The sequence below is a fragment of the Cygnus atratus genome, chromosome 1, assembly GCF_013377495.2.
Source record: "Cygnus atratus isolate AKBS03 ecotype Queensland, Australia chromosome 1, CAtr_DNAZoo_HiC_assembly, whole genome shotgun sequence".
NCBI classification, from domain to species: domain Eukaryota; kingdom Metazoa; phylum Chordata; class Aves; order Anseriformes; family Anatidae; genus Cygnus; species Cygnus atratus.
Genome location: NC_066362.1, coordinates 46,961,954 through 46,982,283, shown reverse-complemented (window position 1 = coordinate 46,982,283; position 20,330 = coordinate 46,961,954). Strand labels below are relative to the sequence as shown.

General features: G+C 36.0%; 1 protein-coding gene across 1 annotated transcript in view; it reads left to right on the top strand.

Moving 5' to 3' along the window:
* The window catches only part of CFAP54 (cilia and flagella associated protein 54), a 113,024-nt gene that overhangs the window by 29,787 nt on the left and 62,907 nt on the right, over positions 1 to 20,330 (top strand). The window contains 12 exon segments of the mRNA XM_035551906.2: positions 266 to 324; positions 1,147 to 1,275; positions 1,940 to 2,087; positions 2,916 to 2,993; positions 3,077 to 3,198; positions 8,046 to 8,219; positions 11,335 to 11,427; positions 12,311 to 12,496; positions 13,026 to 13,168; positions 15,745 to 15,892; positions 16,730 to 16,885; positions 17,829 to 17,951. Coding sequence (XP_035407799.1) covers positions 266 to 324; positions 1,147 to 1,275; positions 1,940 to 2,087; positions 2,916 to 2,993; positions 3,077 to 3,198; positions 8,046 to 8,219; positions 11,335 to 11,427; positions 12,311 to 12,496; positions 13,026 to 13,168; positions 15,745 to 15,892; positions 16,730 to 16,885; positions 17,829 to 17,951 — 1,559 coding nt within the window.

The window sequence follows — 20,330 nt, the reverse complement described above, 5'->3', positions numbered from 1 at the left end:
CTAATGTTACTATGAAATATAGGGTACATTTAAAAATACAACTTCATTGGATAATCTTATACTAAATTATTAAAATTGTACATGGGTAACTATAGTGTTTAAACCCTGAAAATCTTTTCAAGAAACAATATAATTACCTCCTGTAGTCTAGTACCAAAGAAATAAATTATTGCCAGAGTCTAAAGTTAGTGGTAGCTCTAGTCAAACAGTAATAAAATTGAACACATTTCATTTTCATTTTCTGATTTTTTTTCAGATAAAAAAGGAAAAAGAAGTGTACCTCTCTCAGAAGATGAAACCTGTGATACTCCTGAAATATTGATGGTAATGTCTAATTTGTTTTCATTAATACGGCTTTTTTGGATAGCGTAAGAACACTTATTCCTGCTTGAAGCATTTTCATACTATCTTGTATTTAGTTTTATAAAGTTGAAATGATTAATGTAGTCATTCTAGTGCAGAGGAAAAAAAAGATATTTTTTCAAATTAAATAAAATCTGAAAATCTTTGTGTAGTCTTTTATAGTCATCTGTGATATGGAAGAAATTTTATTTGAAATTGTTTTTACAGCATGATCATACTGATTTCTAGTCTTTCATGCCAATGCATAGTACAAGCTTTAAAAGGTTTAATAACACATCTTTTTAAGATAACACAAACTTTATCTTTGCTTTATTTAGGGAGATATTTTGGATTGTGCTTTTGATTGTTTGTTTTTGTAAGGGTGATGTGGAATCGATGGAACATCCTGGGAGTCCTTGCTTTGTTTGATGTGTTCATTACTCAGCACTGTGCAGTAATGTCAAATCAAATAGTTCAAAATTACTTAATAAAACACAAGAAGAAAAGACATGCATCTGTTTGAGGATTCAGGAATTTTGTCAGTAATGTCTTAATGCCTTAACACATGGCGAAGCTTCAATTCAGTGACAGTCTACTTTCAGGTGTTGGTTTCTGAGATGCCAGTGTTTTCGTAACACCTAATGGAACGTTATAAAATTACTTGTGAATAATACTGTTTGTAAACTTAATTCTCCAAGTTCATTTTAATTCTGCTATGAACTAGACTCTTTGACTTCGTAAATTGTTTTTTAAGAACTTAGGGAAAATTCATCCTAAATTATTAAAATTTCATTTTCATCTTAGAAAAGTCCTACGGAACAATTACAATTTGCTTATGAAAGTCTTGAAAAAGCAATTAATGAAATCAACAAATTTCGCTTAATAACCCTTCTACCAGATGGAACGTCGATATTTGACAACTGCTGTACAAAGGTAAATTCTACAAAAAGCTACATGGCAACAAAGTCTATAAGTAATATATTGGATTTTGACAACATGAAACTCATATTTTCTTCTTTCTTATAAATCTTTGGATTATCAAATGAACTTCATTTTTTGGTCACATGTAAGAAGAGAATAGAAAAAATAAATCTGTGTAGCAGACAACATTTTCTCATTCAGTAAGAAACTATAAACTCTTTTAGGTTTTCTTTTTGTTTAGAAGTAAATATAATTTGTAGTTTTCTTCTATATTGCAGAAACAGAAATCCTGTTCATTTGTTTGCAACTATTCATAATATATTCATAACTATTCATATAAGTAATTTTGGCAGTTGGATGGAACCCAGTTTTTCTAATGTTACCATTCTACACCAACATGATCTTTGTTTTGTGGACTGATAACAAATAAACCAAAATTTTCTACAGTTTCATATTTATTATTAATCCTGTTTCCTATTGATTGCCAGTTTTTGTCTATTCTTTGTTCATTTTCCATGCTTCTCTGTGTCTAGATGTTGTTCTTCTGTGCTTTCTTTAATGACTGCATACCGCAGCCATTAAGTTTAAATACCGCAGTTATGATAAAATTTCAGAGTGTTTATCAATTTACTGAAATAAGTTTGTGCTTGCTTAACTACCACTTTCTATTTATTAGGTGGACTCAAATGGCCAGAATTTGAATTCTGTTTTGGGTTTGGGTAACGATAAGACAGGAACAGGTAATAATTTTTTAATGGATTTACATCTGGAGCTCATTCAGGCCCAACATCGAATAGCTGTGAAACTTCTTAAACTGACACAAGGTAAGTTGCAGTAATGCTAAATGATCTTCATAGGTTGCTTACAGTCCTCTGTTAATGTATTTTGTGATACTAAGAAATAAAGGAGCATTTATTTTCTGATGAGGAGCAATTGTAGGGCACTTGGTGCTTGGTGCATATAGACAGAAATAATAACTGAATTTGTAGAATTTTGATTTACCACATGATACTTATCTCTAATCTATGCTAGATCAATAGGAGTTAAACTTTGCTAACAGCCACTGGTTTTGATTCCTAGACAATTTTTTTATGATGTTTCATTTATAATATATTTTCAGTTAAGAAGTTTCAGTCAATAAGAGAGAATTAGGGAATGCACTGTAGATTTTTTTTTTTTGTCTGTAATGCAGGAAATTTTCTCTGAAGAACGAGGCTTGAATATTATAATCAGTGTTTTTTGTAATCTCAGTTTCTACTCCTATAAAGTTGTTCTAACCTCTTCCAAGTCAGCAGAATTCCCACTCTTGCCAAATATATCCTGAAAAAGTGCTACTGTTCTTCCATTCCTTTTTTTTTTTTTTAATTAAAAGCTAGTGTTAGCTTGACATTATAGGGTTCCCATGTGAACTGCTCCCTGTGATTAAACATGTTCCTTCTTTTCCTGTGATGTTAGTGTAGCTACTAGAGATGCTAGAGCATGAGGGTGGAACATTTTTACTGGCTTTATCTATCCAAGAAATTTTCCTTTAACTAAGGAAAAGAGCATAAGGTGGAGCAGAGCTTTACTACAGAACTCTGTATCTGCCTCTCACTGAAATCTTTCCAACGACACTATCAGAATGAATGACTCAGGATTTCCTTCCCATATAGGTGTTCAAAAGGATGGCAGAAGTCTTAATTCTAGCAATTACCATGTGAAGATTATTGAAGATTCCCATTATTTAACAGGTAAGGCTTATTAATTAAGATTTTATAAGTATAATAAGTGATTCTTGCTGTTTTATAAATGTCTTGAAATATCTATTTTACAGAGGCAGATATAATAGGAAAAATAAAAAAGAATAAGCTATCCAGAGCAATCTTTTTGATGCAAAAGGCTGCACAGATATTCCCTGAAGAGTTAACTACTTCTTCCCAAAAGCAGCTACTGGAGGTAATAATAAAATCATATGATAGGAAAAATTTAACGTTATCATAGTTTTTCATGTTCTGTAAAATTAATACTTGGATTACTCCTTCTTACAAATAGAATTAAAATGGAAGGAGCTTAAAGGACAATGGGTGTTTTTAACTTCTGTTGCGAGTTTTTCCTTGAGAAGTTCCTTTATGGTGGAAAAAAATAAAGGGACTTAAAACTAGGAAAGAGGATATCCTCTAATTTTGTGTACATGTGCATATTACAGGAAACCTGAAAGGAATTAACTTTGTTTCTACACTTAATCACCTAGACTTTGCCGTTTTCTAACACATAATCACCTGTACCTCGCCAAAGTATCTTGCAGGTTTTCTTTTTTCCTATTCCAACCGTCATCATCGTACTTTTCCCCAAATCTCTAAGTTGTCGTAGATTACTTTGACTGGCGATGATGACAGAGGCTTTATTTGGTTATTATTAAATAAACATTTCAGAAGTTGGAGGTTTTGGAATTTATTCAGGTTAAAAATATATTCTTCGTGGGCTCATTTCAAAGTCATAGGAAATCAGTGGGAGTCTTTCCATTAAGTGAGATTAGAAACTTTTGTAACCAACATCTGTCCATTCAAATTGACTTATCATCAGTGGAACACAAAATTTCTTTATAGTCTATACAAGAGATATCTGAAATTCACACTATATAATATATGAAATACATATTTTAAACAAGAAATTACTAGCAAGTGTTTTTCTCTGAAGTGCTCCAAGTTTGGAAGCATGATAATTAAGACTTTTATTATTATTATTATTATTTCAGAAGAATGCAAAAACTGAACCAGAAAGGACATGCTAAAAAATCTACTATATTTGTAAAATATACAGCACATATGAATATGAGATATAACGATATCATATGAAAGTTGTAACTGTAGTCACCAATGAAGACTTACAAGCAATTCCCAAGAAATGTGTGGCTATCCCAAACAAGTGTTTGTGAAGGCCTTATGTTGACCTTCATTATATTTTCATTCTGTGCACTTTTCACAGGGAAAGAAGTAGGTAAAAGAATATATTTGCAGCCAGTTGGCAGAAGATGTCAGAATTAACTTTGCTTGGACAAACTTAGCATGGCGATTTTATATATTTGTACTATGATAAAATGTTTAATTATATGCTCAATTAGTTTTCCTCCTTGAGGTGGACAGTATTCACTTCATGAACAGAAAATTCATATTTTTATTTTCATTCTTCTGTGTAGGGGATTTTGCCTTTTTTATCATAAAACATCCAAGAGCTCTAGATAGAGTTCATAGAATCATAGAATCATAAAATATTTTGGGTTGAAAGGGACCTTAAAGATCCTCTAATTGCAACCCCCCTGCCATGGGTAGGGACACCTCCCACCAGACCAGGTTGTTTAAAGCCCCATCCAGCCTGGCCTTGAGCACTTCCAGGGATGGGGCATCCACAGCTTCTTTGGGCAGCCTGTGCCAGGGCCTCACCACCCTCTGAGGGAAGAATTTCTTCCTGATATCTAATTTAAATCTACCTTCTCTTAGATGAAAACCATTACTCCTTGTCCTATCACTACGCTCCCTGACAAAGAATCCCTCTCCTGCTTTCTTTTAGGCCCCCTTTAGGTATTGGAAGGCTGCTATAAGGTCTCCCTGGAGCCTTTTCTTATCTACGCTGAACACCCCCAGCTCTCTCAGCCTGTCTTCATAGCAGAGGTGCTCCAGCCCCTTGATCATCCTTGTGGCCCTCCTCTGGACTTGTTCTAACAGCTCCATGTCCTTCTTGTGCTGGGAGCCCCAGAGCTGAATGCAGCTCTCCAGGCAGGTTCTCACAGGAGCAGAGTAGAGGGGGACAATCACTTCCCACAACTTGCAGGTCATGCTTCTTTTGTTGCAGCCCAGGATACGGTTGGCTTTCTGGGCTGCAAGCGTACATTGACGGCTCGTGTTGAGCTTCTCATCAAGCTAGCTCCCCAAGTCCTTCTCCTCAGAGCTGCTCTCAGTCCATTCTCCACTCAGCCTATATTTGTGCTTGGGATTCCCCCTGCCCAGACACAGGACCTTGCACTTGGCCTTGTTGAACCTCATGATGTTTTCACAGGCCCACCTCTCAAGCCTGTCCAGGTCCCTCTGTCCCTCTGGATGGTTTCTGTTCCCTCCAGAGTGTCGACTGCACCACACAGCTTGGTGTCATTGGCAAATTTGCTGAGGGTGCACTTGGTCACACTGTCCGACTTGCTGACAAAGTTGTTAAGCAGTCCTGGTCCCAATACTGACCCCTGAGGAACACCACTCGTTACTGATCTCTACTTGGACATTGAGCCATTGACCACAACTCTGAGTGTGACCATCCAGCCAATTCCTTACCCATCAAGTGGTCCATCCTTTAAAGCCATGTGTCTCCATTAGAGACAAGGATATCATGGGGAACAGTATCAAATGCTTTGCACAAATCCAGGTAGAAGACGCCAGTTGCTCTTCCCCTATCCATCAATGCTGTATCCCCATCACAGAAGGCCACCAGATTTTTCAGGCGTGATCTGGTCTTAGTGAATCCATGTTGGCTGCCACCAATCACCTCCTTATTTTCCATGAGCTTTAGCATAGTTTCCAGGAGGATCTGCTCCATGATCTTGCTGGGCACAGAGGTAAAACTGACTGTCCTATACTTCCTATACTTCCCCAGGTCTTCATTTTTTTCCCCTTTTAAGGGGAATCTATTGATTTTTTTCAACTCTACTCAGCACAATATAGTATAAAACTGTTCTTATTACAATGCAAAATAGGAAAGTACTCTTTTTGTAGTTTTTATTTTTTTGGGTAAACATGCAAATAACTTTTCTCATATAGTAAACCACTGAACAGGTACAGAAGCTTCTGAGTCATATATTTATAGTCATGCTGCACATTACACTGCTTAACTATTTAAGCTATTATGTACCCTTCATTTTGTTTAATTTCTCTGTTATTTCATTCTTCCTTTCTGTCCTATATGTCTAGTTAGACATCCAAGTCTTTACAGAATTGGGTACACTGGTAGTTCTTGTTAGCCAGCTGTAAAACTCAATTAACATGATTAAGCTACTACCACAGGACAAGTCTGTGGCAGAGGCATGGATAAAATGTTGTTTATCATAGTGACATTTGGCTTCCTTAACCATAAGATTATTCTTTCTCCTCTTGCAACTCTGCCACATTTATTATCTTCCAAGTTCTACAATTAATGATGTATAGGTCATGCAGTACCACTTGCAGTCACAACACTATCTTTATCCACCCTGGGAGCAGATCCATCCTTGCACTAATAAGAAGTATGTCCTCAGGGAAGAATGAGTCTATGATTCTTTTAATTAAAAAATTTATCATAGTACATCTTGCCATTAAGTATCGTTTTTAAAGGAAGCAAGGAAGTTCCTCATTAGTGATTGCAGAAGTTGAATGGTTGTGTGAGGGAAAGAGTCACTTTATATCTTATTCTTCATCTTACATTCTTCCTTTGACATTTCCCACTAGGGTGCATACAGCCCTAATCTGAAAGAAAAGGGAATTTTTTTTTGGGGGGAGGGGGGGTGTCAGGGGCTGTGCATATGCTCATGTGATCTGATTAAGGATCTGATGGCTATGTGATTTGATTAAGACTGTATTAAAATTAGCTCCTCTTTTCACTATAAATCTTTGGCTAGTCATTTTGGTCATTTTTGGACAAAGCGAAGTTTGTCTGTGGCAGTGTGGCTGTTTTTACAGGTTTATAAATGTTTGAGGACAGAAACAAGGAAGTGTCGAGGTGCAAGATTATAGGACTATCCCTGAATAACCAATAACATGGGATTTTCTTTTTCAGTTTATCTTTCAGTCAGTTTAGCCTAAACCTTTTGTCCAGTGTATGGTGCTAAAAAGGCATAAATAAAACTCTAATTGCAGGAAGATGTTGTGTCTCTTGCAGTAGAATTGAATTGGTTCAAGGTATCCCCGATCTCCTCATCTCTGGTAGCTGACCTTTTTGACTTTGGTTTGCAGTGGACAGCTACTACAAGGAAACACATAAATGTACTAAATTCTTAATATTAAATTTCCAAGTTAAGTTTCTTTTACTCTGATGATACAAGCAAGGTGAAGAAATCTATCAATTTGCCATTCAGTCCAGTTAGAAAAGATTGTACCTCGATTTCCAAGAAAATGGCCACATAATCACTATGTGCAGGAGGCCCACAAATTTTCAGAAGAGGCTAATATTAACAGATAAAGATGGCAGTTAGGGCCATCAACCATCTTTCAGCTATCTCTGTCTAAACAAGGGAACTAGCATAATCCTACTTTTTTCATGTCTGCATTCTCCTCCCTTTTTTTATTTCTGGACTTTATTTCTTTTCTCTCTTCCTGGAGTATAGAAAAACAGTCTTAATACTTCCATAGCTTCTTCAGAAATTCCACATGTTAGGTCTTCAGCTCTCTCCTCAAGAAGAGTCAGTATCTCTTTTGTATCTTCTTGGAGGAAGATCTCACTGCTCACCTCACTGCTCACCACTGCTAATCAGCATTAGTCATAACCACTCTCTTTTTTTTCCTGTAGGTTCTCTCAAAATTGAAGATACCTCAGCCCTGCCTCTTTGATATGCAACCCTGCATTCCCTTTATTGTACAATACAAAATTAATCTGCATATATAAGGCTTACAAATAGTACCCTTTATACTAGTTTAGGTTGTATGAGGATATGAAACTCTATAACGATGTCTCTACATAGCAGTAATTTTTTTCTTATAAGATCATTTTGAAAATGATTTATTAAGACTTATATCTGTCTGATTGCTATGTTTTAATATTTTTCCCTTTTGTTTTAACTTAAATCATAGGAGGCACTAACTTTAATTGAGCAAGTTGAAGCTGAACAAAGTGCATTGTATCACAGTCTCAAAGAATTTATGAATGTCAAGAAAAAAAGCAGAACTCCTCCTCCACCTATATTACTTTGTAGATCACATTGCTCCATGACATTTAAACCAGCTCCATTCTCTTCAGATGTTCAGGTAATATTTGTCATAATTATTGTGGAAGAAATATATTAAACAATACACAAGAGAGAAAAGGTTGTTTCAGCCATGCTATACCATCACAGTTTTCTCTGTTGGTCTTGAGAAGATTATGTTAGCCTGACTTAATTAAGTATGCATTTTTTAAATCCTTTGAGTCAGTTGTGACTCACTGTTTTGATTTTCACATTTGCATGAAACTTTCTTCATCTCGTGTATCATCTTTGGTGCTTCAGCTCTATAACCTTCATTTATTCTACTTGTCAAAAGCTCATTCTCTTTCTTAGGGTGTCGACAGATGCCTAATCACTCTGAAGACATGCAAGGCTGTTGGATCTTGTGATGCAAGAAAGTACCACACTCAAAACTCTGTTAATGAAGTGCTAAAGTGCCATAGTTCAGGTAGAAAATCTACCTTTTGTTGAACATTTAGAATCACAGAATAACTTAGTTCAGAAGGGATCTTAGGAGAGGTGTCTAGGCCAATCTTCTTCTTAAAGCAGGGTCAACTGTGAAATTATATCAGGTTGCTGAGGGCTTTATCCAGTCAGTTCTGAAAACCTCCAAGGATGGAGACTGCACAAATTCTCTGGACAGTCTCCTCCAACAGGTTAACCTGTTCGTGGGGAAAACTTCTTTCCTTGTATACAGCTGAAATCTCTTGTTTCAATTTAGGTTGTTGTTGTTTTTCATCCTCTAACCGTGCACTACTGTGAAAAGCCTGTATACATCTTCTTCATAGAATCACTAAGGGTGGACAAGACCTTCAAGATCATCTGGTCCAACCATCACCCTTCATAACCTTCTTGCCAGCACTCAAAGGCTCCTGGCAGTTCCACTGAAGCCATCTCTTCTCTGGGCTGAATAAGCCCAGCTCTCCCAGCCTCTTCTTGCAGGGCTAGTTCTCCAGCTCCTGAACATCTTGCTGGCCCTCTGCTGTAATCAGCCACTCTAGTTAGTTTTTCAACATCTTTCTTGTTAGAATGATGGGGAACAGTAGGAAAACTGGCCATGGTCTCTAGATGTAGTCTAAAGAGTCATGAGTAGAAACTGATCCTTCAGTCTCCTAACTGTACTTCTGTTAATACAGGTCAACATGCCTTTAGGCTGCTTTGCTGCCATGGCACACCACTAGCTCATGTTCATCTTGGTGTCTAGCATGACCCCCAGATCCTTTTCAGGAAAGCTGCTCTTCAGCTCATCAGTCCCCTGCCTGTATTCTTCCAAGAGATTCTTCCTTCCTAGGTGCAGGACCTTGTATTTGTCCTTATTAAATTTCATGAGGTTCATATTGGCCCATTCCTCTGGGCTGTCTCGGTCTCTGTGAATGGCAACTCTGCCCTCAAGGATATCAACTGTTTCCCTCTGCTTGACATCATCTGCCAGCCTGGTGAGTGTGTGATCAGTCTTCTCAGGTCATTGCTAAAGATATTCAACAGGCCAGGTCCCCTGCAGTGCTCTGCTTGCTAGTACCCTTCAAATAGAGTATGAACCATTAACAACTGCTCTCTGAGTCTGATCTTCCAACTGTTGTGTTACCCATCTATCTCTTCATGCACCCATACTGTATCATCCTAACTTGGTTATAAGAATACTAGGAGACAGTGTTGAAAGCCTTGATAAGGACTAGGTAAATGGTATTTACTCTTCTCCTTTCCTCCACAGATCTAGTCATTTTGTCACAGAAGCCAATCATGGGGGTCTGCCATGATTTGCCCTTGGTAAATCCCTGCTGACTGTTCCAAATCATGTTACTCTCCCTCATATGCCCAGATAGGGCTCAAACAGGCTGACAATGTGTATGGAAAATCCACTAGTTGCAGTTTTTCCTGAAAGAGAAATCATCGTAGTGATTTTACAAACTACTTCAAAATAATAACATGTTTACAACATGTATAAAAACAGTAGAAACACAAATCATGAGAATAGTGCTTAGGGCATTTCTGTGAACAGCTGTTTAATTTATAACTTACATTTTTAGTGCAGCTTGATTAGTGAATTTAAAACAAATTCATTTGGGAAAAGGCTTTCATATGTATTCCTAGTGTACATAAAATTAAAAAAAAGTCCTAAAAGTCCAGGGGTTCATAATTTTTAGTAAGCGTTAATATTTGATTTTGATATAGGACAGTGAATATAACATATTGGGCCACTAGGTGGTGCAATGTGATTATTATTATAATTTGAGCTATTCTAGGAGATTTGTTTTTTTGATGTGTAGCTGTTGAGCAAACACAAAAGGTATTTTTTAAACGAAGATATTAATTGGAAATGGATACTTAGCATATAATTAGATGTATACATATATTTTATTGGAAGTCAAAATAACTGTAAAATTTCCTGATCTCAATGTTACTCATTTGCTGAAAATAATCTCCTCTATTTCAATATCGACTTCTAAAAAAAAGTCAGGATTCATTACAAGACAAATCACATGCAATACAAGAAAAATGAACATTTCAGTCTTTCAGAATTTTTGTATGTTGATAAATGACCTCATCTGCCCCACTTGAGGTCTACTGAAAATAAATTGATTTAGTACAACTTTCTAGAAGTGCAATGCAAGAGAACTTAATCAGATACATAACTTACTGAAATCCGTCTGCCCAGTTCTGCAGAGATGAATCAAAATGAGTTTTCATGTTTGATCTCACTGAGCATGACTGAGCATGGATTGAGGTATGCATGCTCACATTCTTCCTTGATTAAAGACAGTGAAAAATGTGGTTGATATGCCCAATGAGATTATTAGCAGCTCAATGACATTAGAAAAACATTGATTTCAATAGGAACTAAGAACATCTTGTTAAGAAAATATTACTAGGTTTGTATCTGCATTTCTGTTATCTGCTTTCAAGGATTTTTTCTCAAGTGATTTGCTGAATCGGAATGTTATGTCAACGTTAGAAGAATACATTGCAAAGATCAAATAAGGGGTCTTGATGAATTTAGATCTGTAGGATGACCTGTAGAGTTTATGCTTTGGGCTGAGCTTGAGCATTAGGATAGACCAAGTTAGGAGATAGGATAATGGAGAATCATCTGCTTTCATCAGCATGGCATTGTATAACTGTCTTTATATCAACTCATTATGTTTTCATTTTCTTTGAAGGTTTCGTGGTACAGTATTTTGGGCTGTGTAGCAGGCGGAAGTAACACGAAAGTAAGGTTAAATAACAATAAACTTCCAAATGCAGGAGAAGAGGTAAGATAGAGCTAAAACCCATTCTGGTCATTCTCTCATCCTTAAAACAACAAAACATAAAACTGAACATTCATGTTCAGTGTTCAATTACAGTATTTGAAGGGATTTCTGCTGTTTAGAGAGCTCCTTATGAAGTCCAGACAGTATTTGAATAAGAGCACTGTATTGATGCTACATTAAGATGATGTAATTTCTCATGTTATGCTTCAGTCACTTTGTCGATTGTGTATTGCTTCAATAAAACCTACCTTTATGTAAGATATCCTTATTATGGAGCAGAAGTTGGAAAACCCTATTAGGGTTGAGTAATGATGTAAAAAGCAGATGGACAATTACTTGAAGGAAAAAGGAAAAGGGGGGGTCTTCAAAACAGATTGTCTTTATATATGTATTCACAAACTGCTCATCTTCGATTCTGAAGTTGTATTAACGGTGTTAAGAGGATTTGAGACATCCTGCGCCCACATCTAATATATGCATGTGGCATATATGGAGGAGAGCCACATACTTTTTTCCTTGAAACACAGCTCAGAGCTAGAATGTCTCCAGCTTGATGCCTGCAAGCATGCATACTCATAGCGTGAATGTGCAAATGGACAAAAATGTCTTACAGAAACTCCAGGTCTTCATTCTTAACTTTTGTGTTAGATTATGTGCTTTGTATGCTCAATTGCATTTCAGAGCAAAATTATTTTTTTCCTTTCATTTCATTGTTTTCTCGTTGTCTTCAAGAACCCAATATTACGTGGAAACATGATGTGCCTGTTGTACTTTGATTGTATCCCAGACCATTAAATGATTTGTTTACCAATAAAAGTGTAGTGTTTTGTGTTTGGTTTTGATATATTCTGTGGATGTAACCAGAAAATATTTTTATTGATAGATACCAGCTGATGGAAAAAGCGTCTTAGAAATACAAGGCTTAGATCCCAATGAGAAGTACATATTTGCAGTTGCAGCATATTCTTCTGATGGAAAACTTATTGGTGATGCCATTGGGGAAACAACTAAGCCAATCCTTGCTTATCCACCTCTTTCTGCTACTACTGTCCGAGCTTATCTAACTCAGGTAGGATTAGATTCTTTGATAATAAGATAATGTTTTAATTTGGTTGTAATAATTTGTTTTCACTGGTAGCTCTAAAACTTCTGGCAAGAACTCAAGACTTTCTTGCCAAAAGCTTGATTAACACAAATCAGAATTTTACCGTTCTGCAGCAATACAAAGATAAAATGGACCTAGATGAAATAATCTCTCTTCAGAAACTGTAGCACAGAACATGTAAAATATTCCGTAAAAGACCCTTAGATCTTTGATTAACAGTCAAGAAACTCTTTTGCCTTCCCTGATGCTACTTCTGAAGACAAATTAGTATTAGTAGAATCAAATTGCTACTATCTATATTTAATTCAAATACATCAGAATAAAACCTTTCTTTTTCCTGCAGTTGCATTTACTTACCTGAAGACCATGGAAACTTGTTAGTTTTGTTTCAATTAGCAACTAGTATATAAAATGAAATCTATTTTTTTTTCTGTAAAAAGTTACATAAATAACCTTTATTTATTTATTTAATTAATTTAGTTATTTATTTTAGGTAGCCTATCAGACTGGCAACTATACATTAGCCAGAGAAGCATTTTCACCAACGTGGGATTATTTTGTTTCAAATTCTTCTCCACTGCCTGGCAATACAGCTGTTATTTCTGCAAGAAGTAATTTGACTATATCTGAAAACAGGTAAAAACAAAATTACTGGCAAAAACAAAATTAAAATACTAGTTAATTATAGATTTTATTTTGAAGAGTACCAGGCTGTGAATTTTTGTTCAGACTAGTGATGTGAAAAACATCCTACAAAAAAGGTGTGAAATGTGTTGTAAGGATATAGTGTGGAATAATTAGAAGAGGATTTTTCATATTTGTGGAACTGCTAGCATTTACTCAACTAATTCTTTATAATGATTGTTTTATTACTTTAGATAATTGGGAAACATTTATAAATTGTCCATTAATACCATGTGATTCATTTTTATATGCAAAATATGTGATATGCACTGGATTCTTGACTTTCAGTTCCAATTAAGGGAGCAATAATGTTCATAAATTCTGAAAATCTTGTCTGGAACACCACACAAAATGGGTAAATGATTGTTAGTTTTGTTTTGGAGTGACTATATAAACCTGACAATAATTTTTAAACATACTAAAGCACTTTAGAATATATATATATGTAATTTTCATTATGGCAAAGCCAAGCTAGAATTTTTCAGGTTGAATTCACTGTAATTCAATCAAAACATAATTAAATGAATTCCTTATTAAAAAAAAAAAAGAGATTTGTATGAAATAATAGATATGAAATATAATAAAAAAGAATCCTTTTAAATGTTGTTCTACTGCTTATGATTTAAGAATAAATTCACATCTTAAATATCTGAATACAATTCATCCTCTTCACTTGTGTCCATTTCTTTTAAGGCTAATTCTATCTTTAGGAAAGTTTTGGCAACCTTGTGAAGGAGATAAGAAATAGTTTTGCAGCCTCTGAGTTTCAGTTTGACAGGCTGACTTAGTCTTGAAACCGTAATGACAATAAACAACCTTATTGCATGTGCTTTTAATGGTTCAGTGAAACATTGTGGTAAAAAAGATCTTAGTTTGAAGCAGTAGATATTAGGGGGATTTTTTAAAATTTGGTCATAATTCCATTTCCACTTCATGGACAGAATAACCAGTAATCAGCTATTCTGAGACATACAATGCAGCTGGAGGTTTTTTTTTTTTTTTTTTGTATTATTTTGTCAAACTTGCATCAGAGCTCACAGTTTTCTCATCGTAATGCAACAGCAATTTCTCACTGAATGCAAACAGACAGTATAGTCGTGTGTGTGCTTTAAATCATGTTACAGGAGAAGGTAATGTGTGTAAGTGTACTTGTCTGGGGCTCAGCCAGACCACCGGTGTGTATCCCATCTGTCCTTCAAGTGTCACCAGTGTGCCTGATACCAGGCATGCAAGCTGACTGAGGGCCTTGACTTTACATGCCACTTGAGTTTTACAGGCAACCTATGGACTGCTTTGATTCAGGCAGATAATCACTAGGCATCCTATTTTATGACTATGTGGATGTCTTTAATCTTTCCCTGGCCTGAGAACAATGCAGGAATACAAGTCTGGCCTTTGTGATTTTTTTTCCCCTCTTGTTCTTCATTTATCTTCTTTTCTAACCTTTTTTAAAAAACAAACAAAAAAAAACCGTACATTTCTATAGGTAAAGTAGGTTCATTTGAATGAACTTACTTTCAAATAAATCAAATGAAGACAGCAAACTTTAAATAGCTGTGCAAAGCAGTTCAGGGTTTTTGCTTTTCAGAAAGTTAACTCAAAGCATTATTATTATTGTTGTTATTATTATTATTATTAATTACCATTATTAACATATTTCATACAATTAATATGGAAGATTCTCGAAGCTGTACTATGACACCTGAAATAAGACAGTTTCAGTTTTACTATTTGGTAGCTAAGAAATTAACTGGACTAGCATGACCGTACAGAGAATTTAGACAGTAGAGGGAGCTGGAAGGAAAGGAAAACTGTTTCCAGCTGGAAGCCATGTTGATATCTTGGTAATGTCAAGCATGTGAATTTGTCTGTTTGGTATTCCTTCTTGAGTTTCAGTCTGTTTTACAAAACGCAATCAAGGAGAAGTAGAAATTTACTTCTTATACTTCAAAATAATAGGATTGGTGCTGTAAGAAAAAAAAAAAAAAAAGAAAGAAAAAGCAGGACAAATGCATCCCTATTCCCAGGGAAGAAAGCACACACATGCACAAAAGGCAGAAGAAAAAAACTATTTTGAAACTTGTAACAAAAGACGTCAATGGATGAAAAGGAGTCTGTCATTAATATTTAGTGTGCTTCCCAACTGCATGCATTATTGTCAGTACAGAAAAATAGCATGTAAAAGAAGACAGTTAGAACAAACAAGATGTAGCATCCCAAGTTTTTAAAGAAAATTCAAACTAAATTTCACTGGATTAGATGAAACAATTACATAAAAGTTGTCTTAGGATATTAGAAGGTGGAGAACAGTTTGAAAAGGAGTCTTATCCCTTTAATTTTTTTTTTTTTTAAGCTAGGAATTTAAAGCAATTTTTTTTCAGTTTTATGTGTAAATCTCATTTCTAGCAGTACCTGTAGTAATCCTTCCTGTCTGTCATGTTACTATTAAAGACTGCAATTTCAGGTATGAGATGTCTTAATCATCATAAACATGTTTTTACTGCTCTTTTGCTTTTTTTCTTTTGTAGGTTACGTCTTGAGACTGTATCTCAGACTTCTCCTATCACCTTGTACCTCTTTCTGAGGAATATATTTGCTATCTGTGACATTAACGTCATGGAAGGAGGACTCTTTTGTGATTCCGTCTGTTCCAATGAGATACTTTACAAGGAACAAGTATGTGTAGCTTAAAATAATGTTGGTTAGTTTGTATCTTGGTGGAAAGATGATCTCTAACTAGTTACTTCTCATTAATATCCTAATTCAAAGCCCACTGCTTCCAGCTGGGGAAGGTTTTTCCTTAACTTCAGTGGTGTTAGACTGTGTTTAAAGTAAGAGATTTAATCATGATTGTTTTTGTCCCACTAAAAGGCAGCTGGCAGCTTTATTTGTTAACATTTCTGCTATTTAATATGTATGTTTTCATTAATATTGAACTCCTAACAAGGTTTCATGGTTTCAATATGCTAAGTTTCTTTTAGCTTATTTTAGGCTTTCTTATAGTACAATGGCATGTTAAGTTTCTTTTTCTTTGCCTTCTCTATTATTCCATTACTATTCCACTCTTTCTTTGCTGAAGTACTTGCGTCTTACAAATGTGAGTATTCAATGACACAGTGACTTTAGTGGATCTGCTCACATATGCAACAACTGTGGCAGACCGCTGAAAGGGAAAAAACAGAATTGTTACGCCCCCCTTACCCACTCTGAGAGCTTTGCATGTGAAACTTCCACTCCACACAGGTTAAATGTTGCTATCAGGCATTACAAACTAAGTGGATAAATTCAGAGGGCAAAATTAAGACAAATGGTTTCCTTTAGAATCATGAATACAGTTGCATTTGTTTATATACTTCTAATGGGCGTCACTGTAAATTCATTTTTAAACTTTTATCTTACGTGCTGCTCACACTGCTTTTTAAATGGTAGTAATGTCTGTCTTCTTTCACTCCCTGAAATGATTTTAAACAATGGTATTTATATTTGAGTCAAAATGTTTTTTTTCTTTTACAGGCTGGTAGATTAGCAGAATGTGAAAGGATGACTGTGGCAATTGATCTTGGTAATTGGTTGAGTGATGCAAGTTATACACTGCAGTCTGTTGTACAATGTTATGGTCTCCTTGTTCCAATTATTTATCACAAGATTTCTGCAGTGCCAGTCGTTCAGGTGAGAGCATTTTAAGTGAGAGCTTTCACCCAGTTCCTGTGATTATAGTGATACTAATTAAACTTGTAATTGAGTATACATATATTTGGGAAAGCCAAACATGTAGGCTTCAAGTTCTAAGGAGTTGCTGAAAGAAAAGCCTTTATTGGTTTTATGAATTTCCAGTATATATGTTCAGTGTAAGTTGCACAGATTCTGCTCTCAGATAGGCTAAGGTAAATGCAGAATATTGGTTGTTGCTGGAGGGCGATTCATTGGTATTTTAAAATTATAATGGAATCTGTGATGTAACTTCTATTGTATGCCACTTGCAAATAACAATTCTAAGGAAAGAAAAGCAGCATTTGCCCATGTGTTTCCCCCCCCCCCCCTATATTTTTTCCCCTGTTTTGATAATGCAGTCTATGGTTTTCAGGCAACTGTACCTTTCCAGAAGCAAGCAAGCACCTTTTCTTTGAGAACAGAGTACCTGAATGCTTTCCTGTCATTTCTGAAGCAGCAGATTTTTTTTTTGATTCAGCAAATATACAGGAGAAACATGCAACTTTTGTACTGTCTTTTCAAGCATACCAGAAACATTTTTCTTTCTTTTAAAATTCTGACCAGCTCAATATAGTTTTAAGCAGTGTTTTACTAGGAGTATGTCATCTCACTGAATTAAGCATTCTTTGATTTCATTTTAATTAAATCAGCAGAGATATTATGTATCTATAATTTAATATTTAAGTGTTTTTTTGTGAACTTGTCATTTATTCCAAAGGGTTGTGGATGAAATCTTGAAGCCATTACATTGAATGGAGATGTTACTACTGTTTTTTGTAGAGCTAACATTTCATCATAACTGTTGGATTTTAAAGTTTACCATCAAATGCAATACATGGAACAGAGGTACAAAGTTGTGTGTTGCAGGTTCCAAACTTTGCTTTAATCCTTGTGTTTACAGATCCTCATTAAGTGCTTGGCTGTCCTTCAAGAAATTCCAAGTGCTATTTTGCAAAGGAGACAGGCTGGATGTTATGAGAGTATTCAGCATATGATAGCTTGTACTTCATTTTATACAGCAAAGGTATGTTGTATATTATTGTGCTTACAACTTTCTTTAAGACACTGCTTTTGACAGAAGAAAAAAACAAAAAACATTTAATAAGCTGGCCTTCAGAGTGATATCTTGTTTTGGTATTAATCAATGTGTTTGCTACTGGCTGTGAGGGCAGTGTCTGGGCATAGCGAGGGCTGTGGAGCCAGGATGTGAGGGCAATGCCCATGGCCGCCAGGGCAATGCCTCGCCGGCGAGGGATGGTCCCAGCGTTCCCAGCTGAGGAACAGGGCAGACCAGAGGTGGCAGTCAGGTTCAACCAGGAGTCCAGATCATTGGGCAAGTTTGTGGTGATGAGCTGGGTCAAGCTGGGAAGTCAATCTGCAAGTCAGGATCAGGTCTGGTGAGGGTAGCCAGGGTCAGACACAGCCCAGAAGGTGGGTCCATCATGATGGGAGCACTCCTAGGACAAACTGAGGAGTCAGTTAATGTGTCAGGTGTCCAGACCAGTGGATCCACGGCCAAACACAGTCATGGCTTTGAGTGTGCCGGAGATCAGCACTCCTACAACATAGCTCAGGCAGGGACTCTAGGCTCAGGTCTGAGCTGAAAGAGAGCTCCTGGGCCCATGGAGAGAGGGCCCGCTTAAGGGTTGTCAGGGCGGTTGAGGGTTGTCAGGGCCAATAATATCTGTTAGTGCTTCTAACTTTGTAGAGACTCTGGCCCTCAGGCTAGAGCCTCTGGCTCTTACAGTTCAGCTCCTGGTAGTCGCCAACCTCAGAGCTGTCTGCTCAATTCCACAATATTGGAAGTGATGTTTGTGGCACTAGGAAATTAAACCTTTTGCTGTACTTGAATCACTACTCTTGCATCATCAATAAAGAAGCTGTTACTCATTAAATATTTCTTACAGTTCACTCACCTGTGAACTTAGTACTAAAAGGTTGTTCATCTCAAGCCGTGTCAGCAATCAGCTTACCAAATGAGGGAGGACACAATTGCAAATGTAAGCCTGGATTTACTAAGAGAGAGAAATAATAATTCCAAGGAAATGGTGTGTTTGATGTCACGTGAGGATTTTCGGGGAGTTATCCATGAGACATTCACAACAGGTGGCTGAGACCTGAGCAATCGCTTGAAGAAACACATTTTTAAAAAGAGATTTCTGAATAATCTTGCATCTCAGTTTCCAAAATAACTTTCATGTGGTAACATTCTTTATCAACATCTATTTGGAGTTAACTGATAAACTCATTATCTTCTGTTCAAGTGTGGACATGGCGTGTCCAATCTCAGTGATTCTCTTTTGCATTTTTAATCCTGTATGCGTCAAAAAATGTCAAATAGGTGAACCTCAAGTGACTCAAGTAATTTCATTATGAGCAAGGCAGTGCTGGTTCCAGGATCAAAAAAGTCTGACCCAAAAGGCATCCAATATTTCTCCGTGTTTCCTGGTACTTTCCAGGAACTTCAAAGCCTTATTGTATCTTGTCTCAGTGTACGTGTAGTCTTGCCTAGACTTTAGTTAATATATTTTAAAAAATATATTATTTAAATGTCCTTAATATCCTGATTTATTAAAGACAATGTTCCATTACTGGTAAGTGTTATACTCAGTTTAGATACTTTTGCTAAGTTTGTTTTAGTAAGATCTTTTTGCAATAAGTACAATACTTACATTCTTAAGTAGCTCCTTTCTTTAAGATGTTTTCTTGTGGCTATTTCTACATATCATTTCTCAGTCCTGAAAAGTTCTGTGTTTTTTTTTTTTTTGATTCCTCCAGTATGAAAACTTGCTCTATCTTAACCTTAGTATAGTGCTTGTTGTTGGATTCTCCAGTTAAATGACTGTTTGTATTGCAGATTTTTTTCTTTAAAGGTAGTATTGCAACAGAATAGTATACAGAGTAGCAAACAGAATGAGTGAATTGCAAAAGCTTCTAATTAATCCATGCTATAAAGTTCTCTGAGTTAATTGGGCTGTTTACTGTACAATCAAAGTAACCTGTATACTTATTTTCTATTCCAAAGGCAAACATCTCAACGTGAAACTACATTGCATATACACTTCAGTCTTCAGAGCTCTATCTAAAGAAGATAAAACCAGCTAAAATACATGAGACACTGTTAAATCATAATTTTCATATTTTTCAAAATTTCACTATTCTATTTTATTAGAGAAATTTCACTAATATGGTTGAGATTTTCAAATGTGCACTCGATACCAGAGAGGTAAATGAGGATCGTCTACTTAGCCTTATATTCGTTGATGGCAGTACTGCCAGGAAGAATGTCAAGTGCTGCAATAGATATTTCTGGTTAAGTATTTCTATTCTCTGAGGAACAGAGTCTATGGCTAAGCAGAAGCATAACACATAGACAGTATATCTGCAATTCCAAGTATTTTAA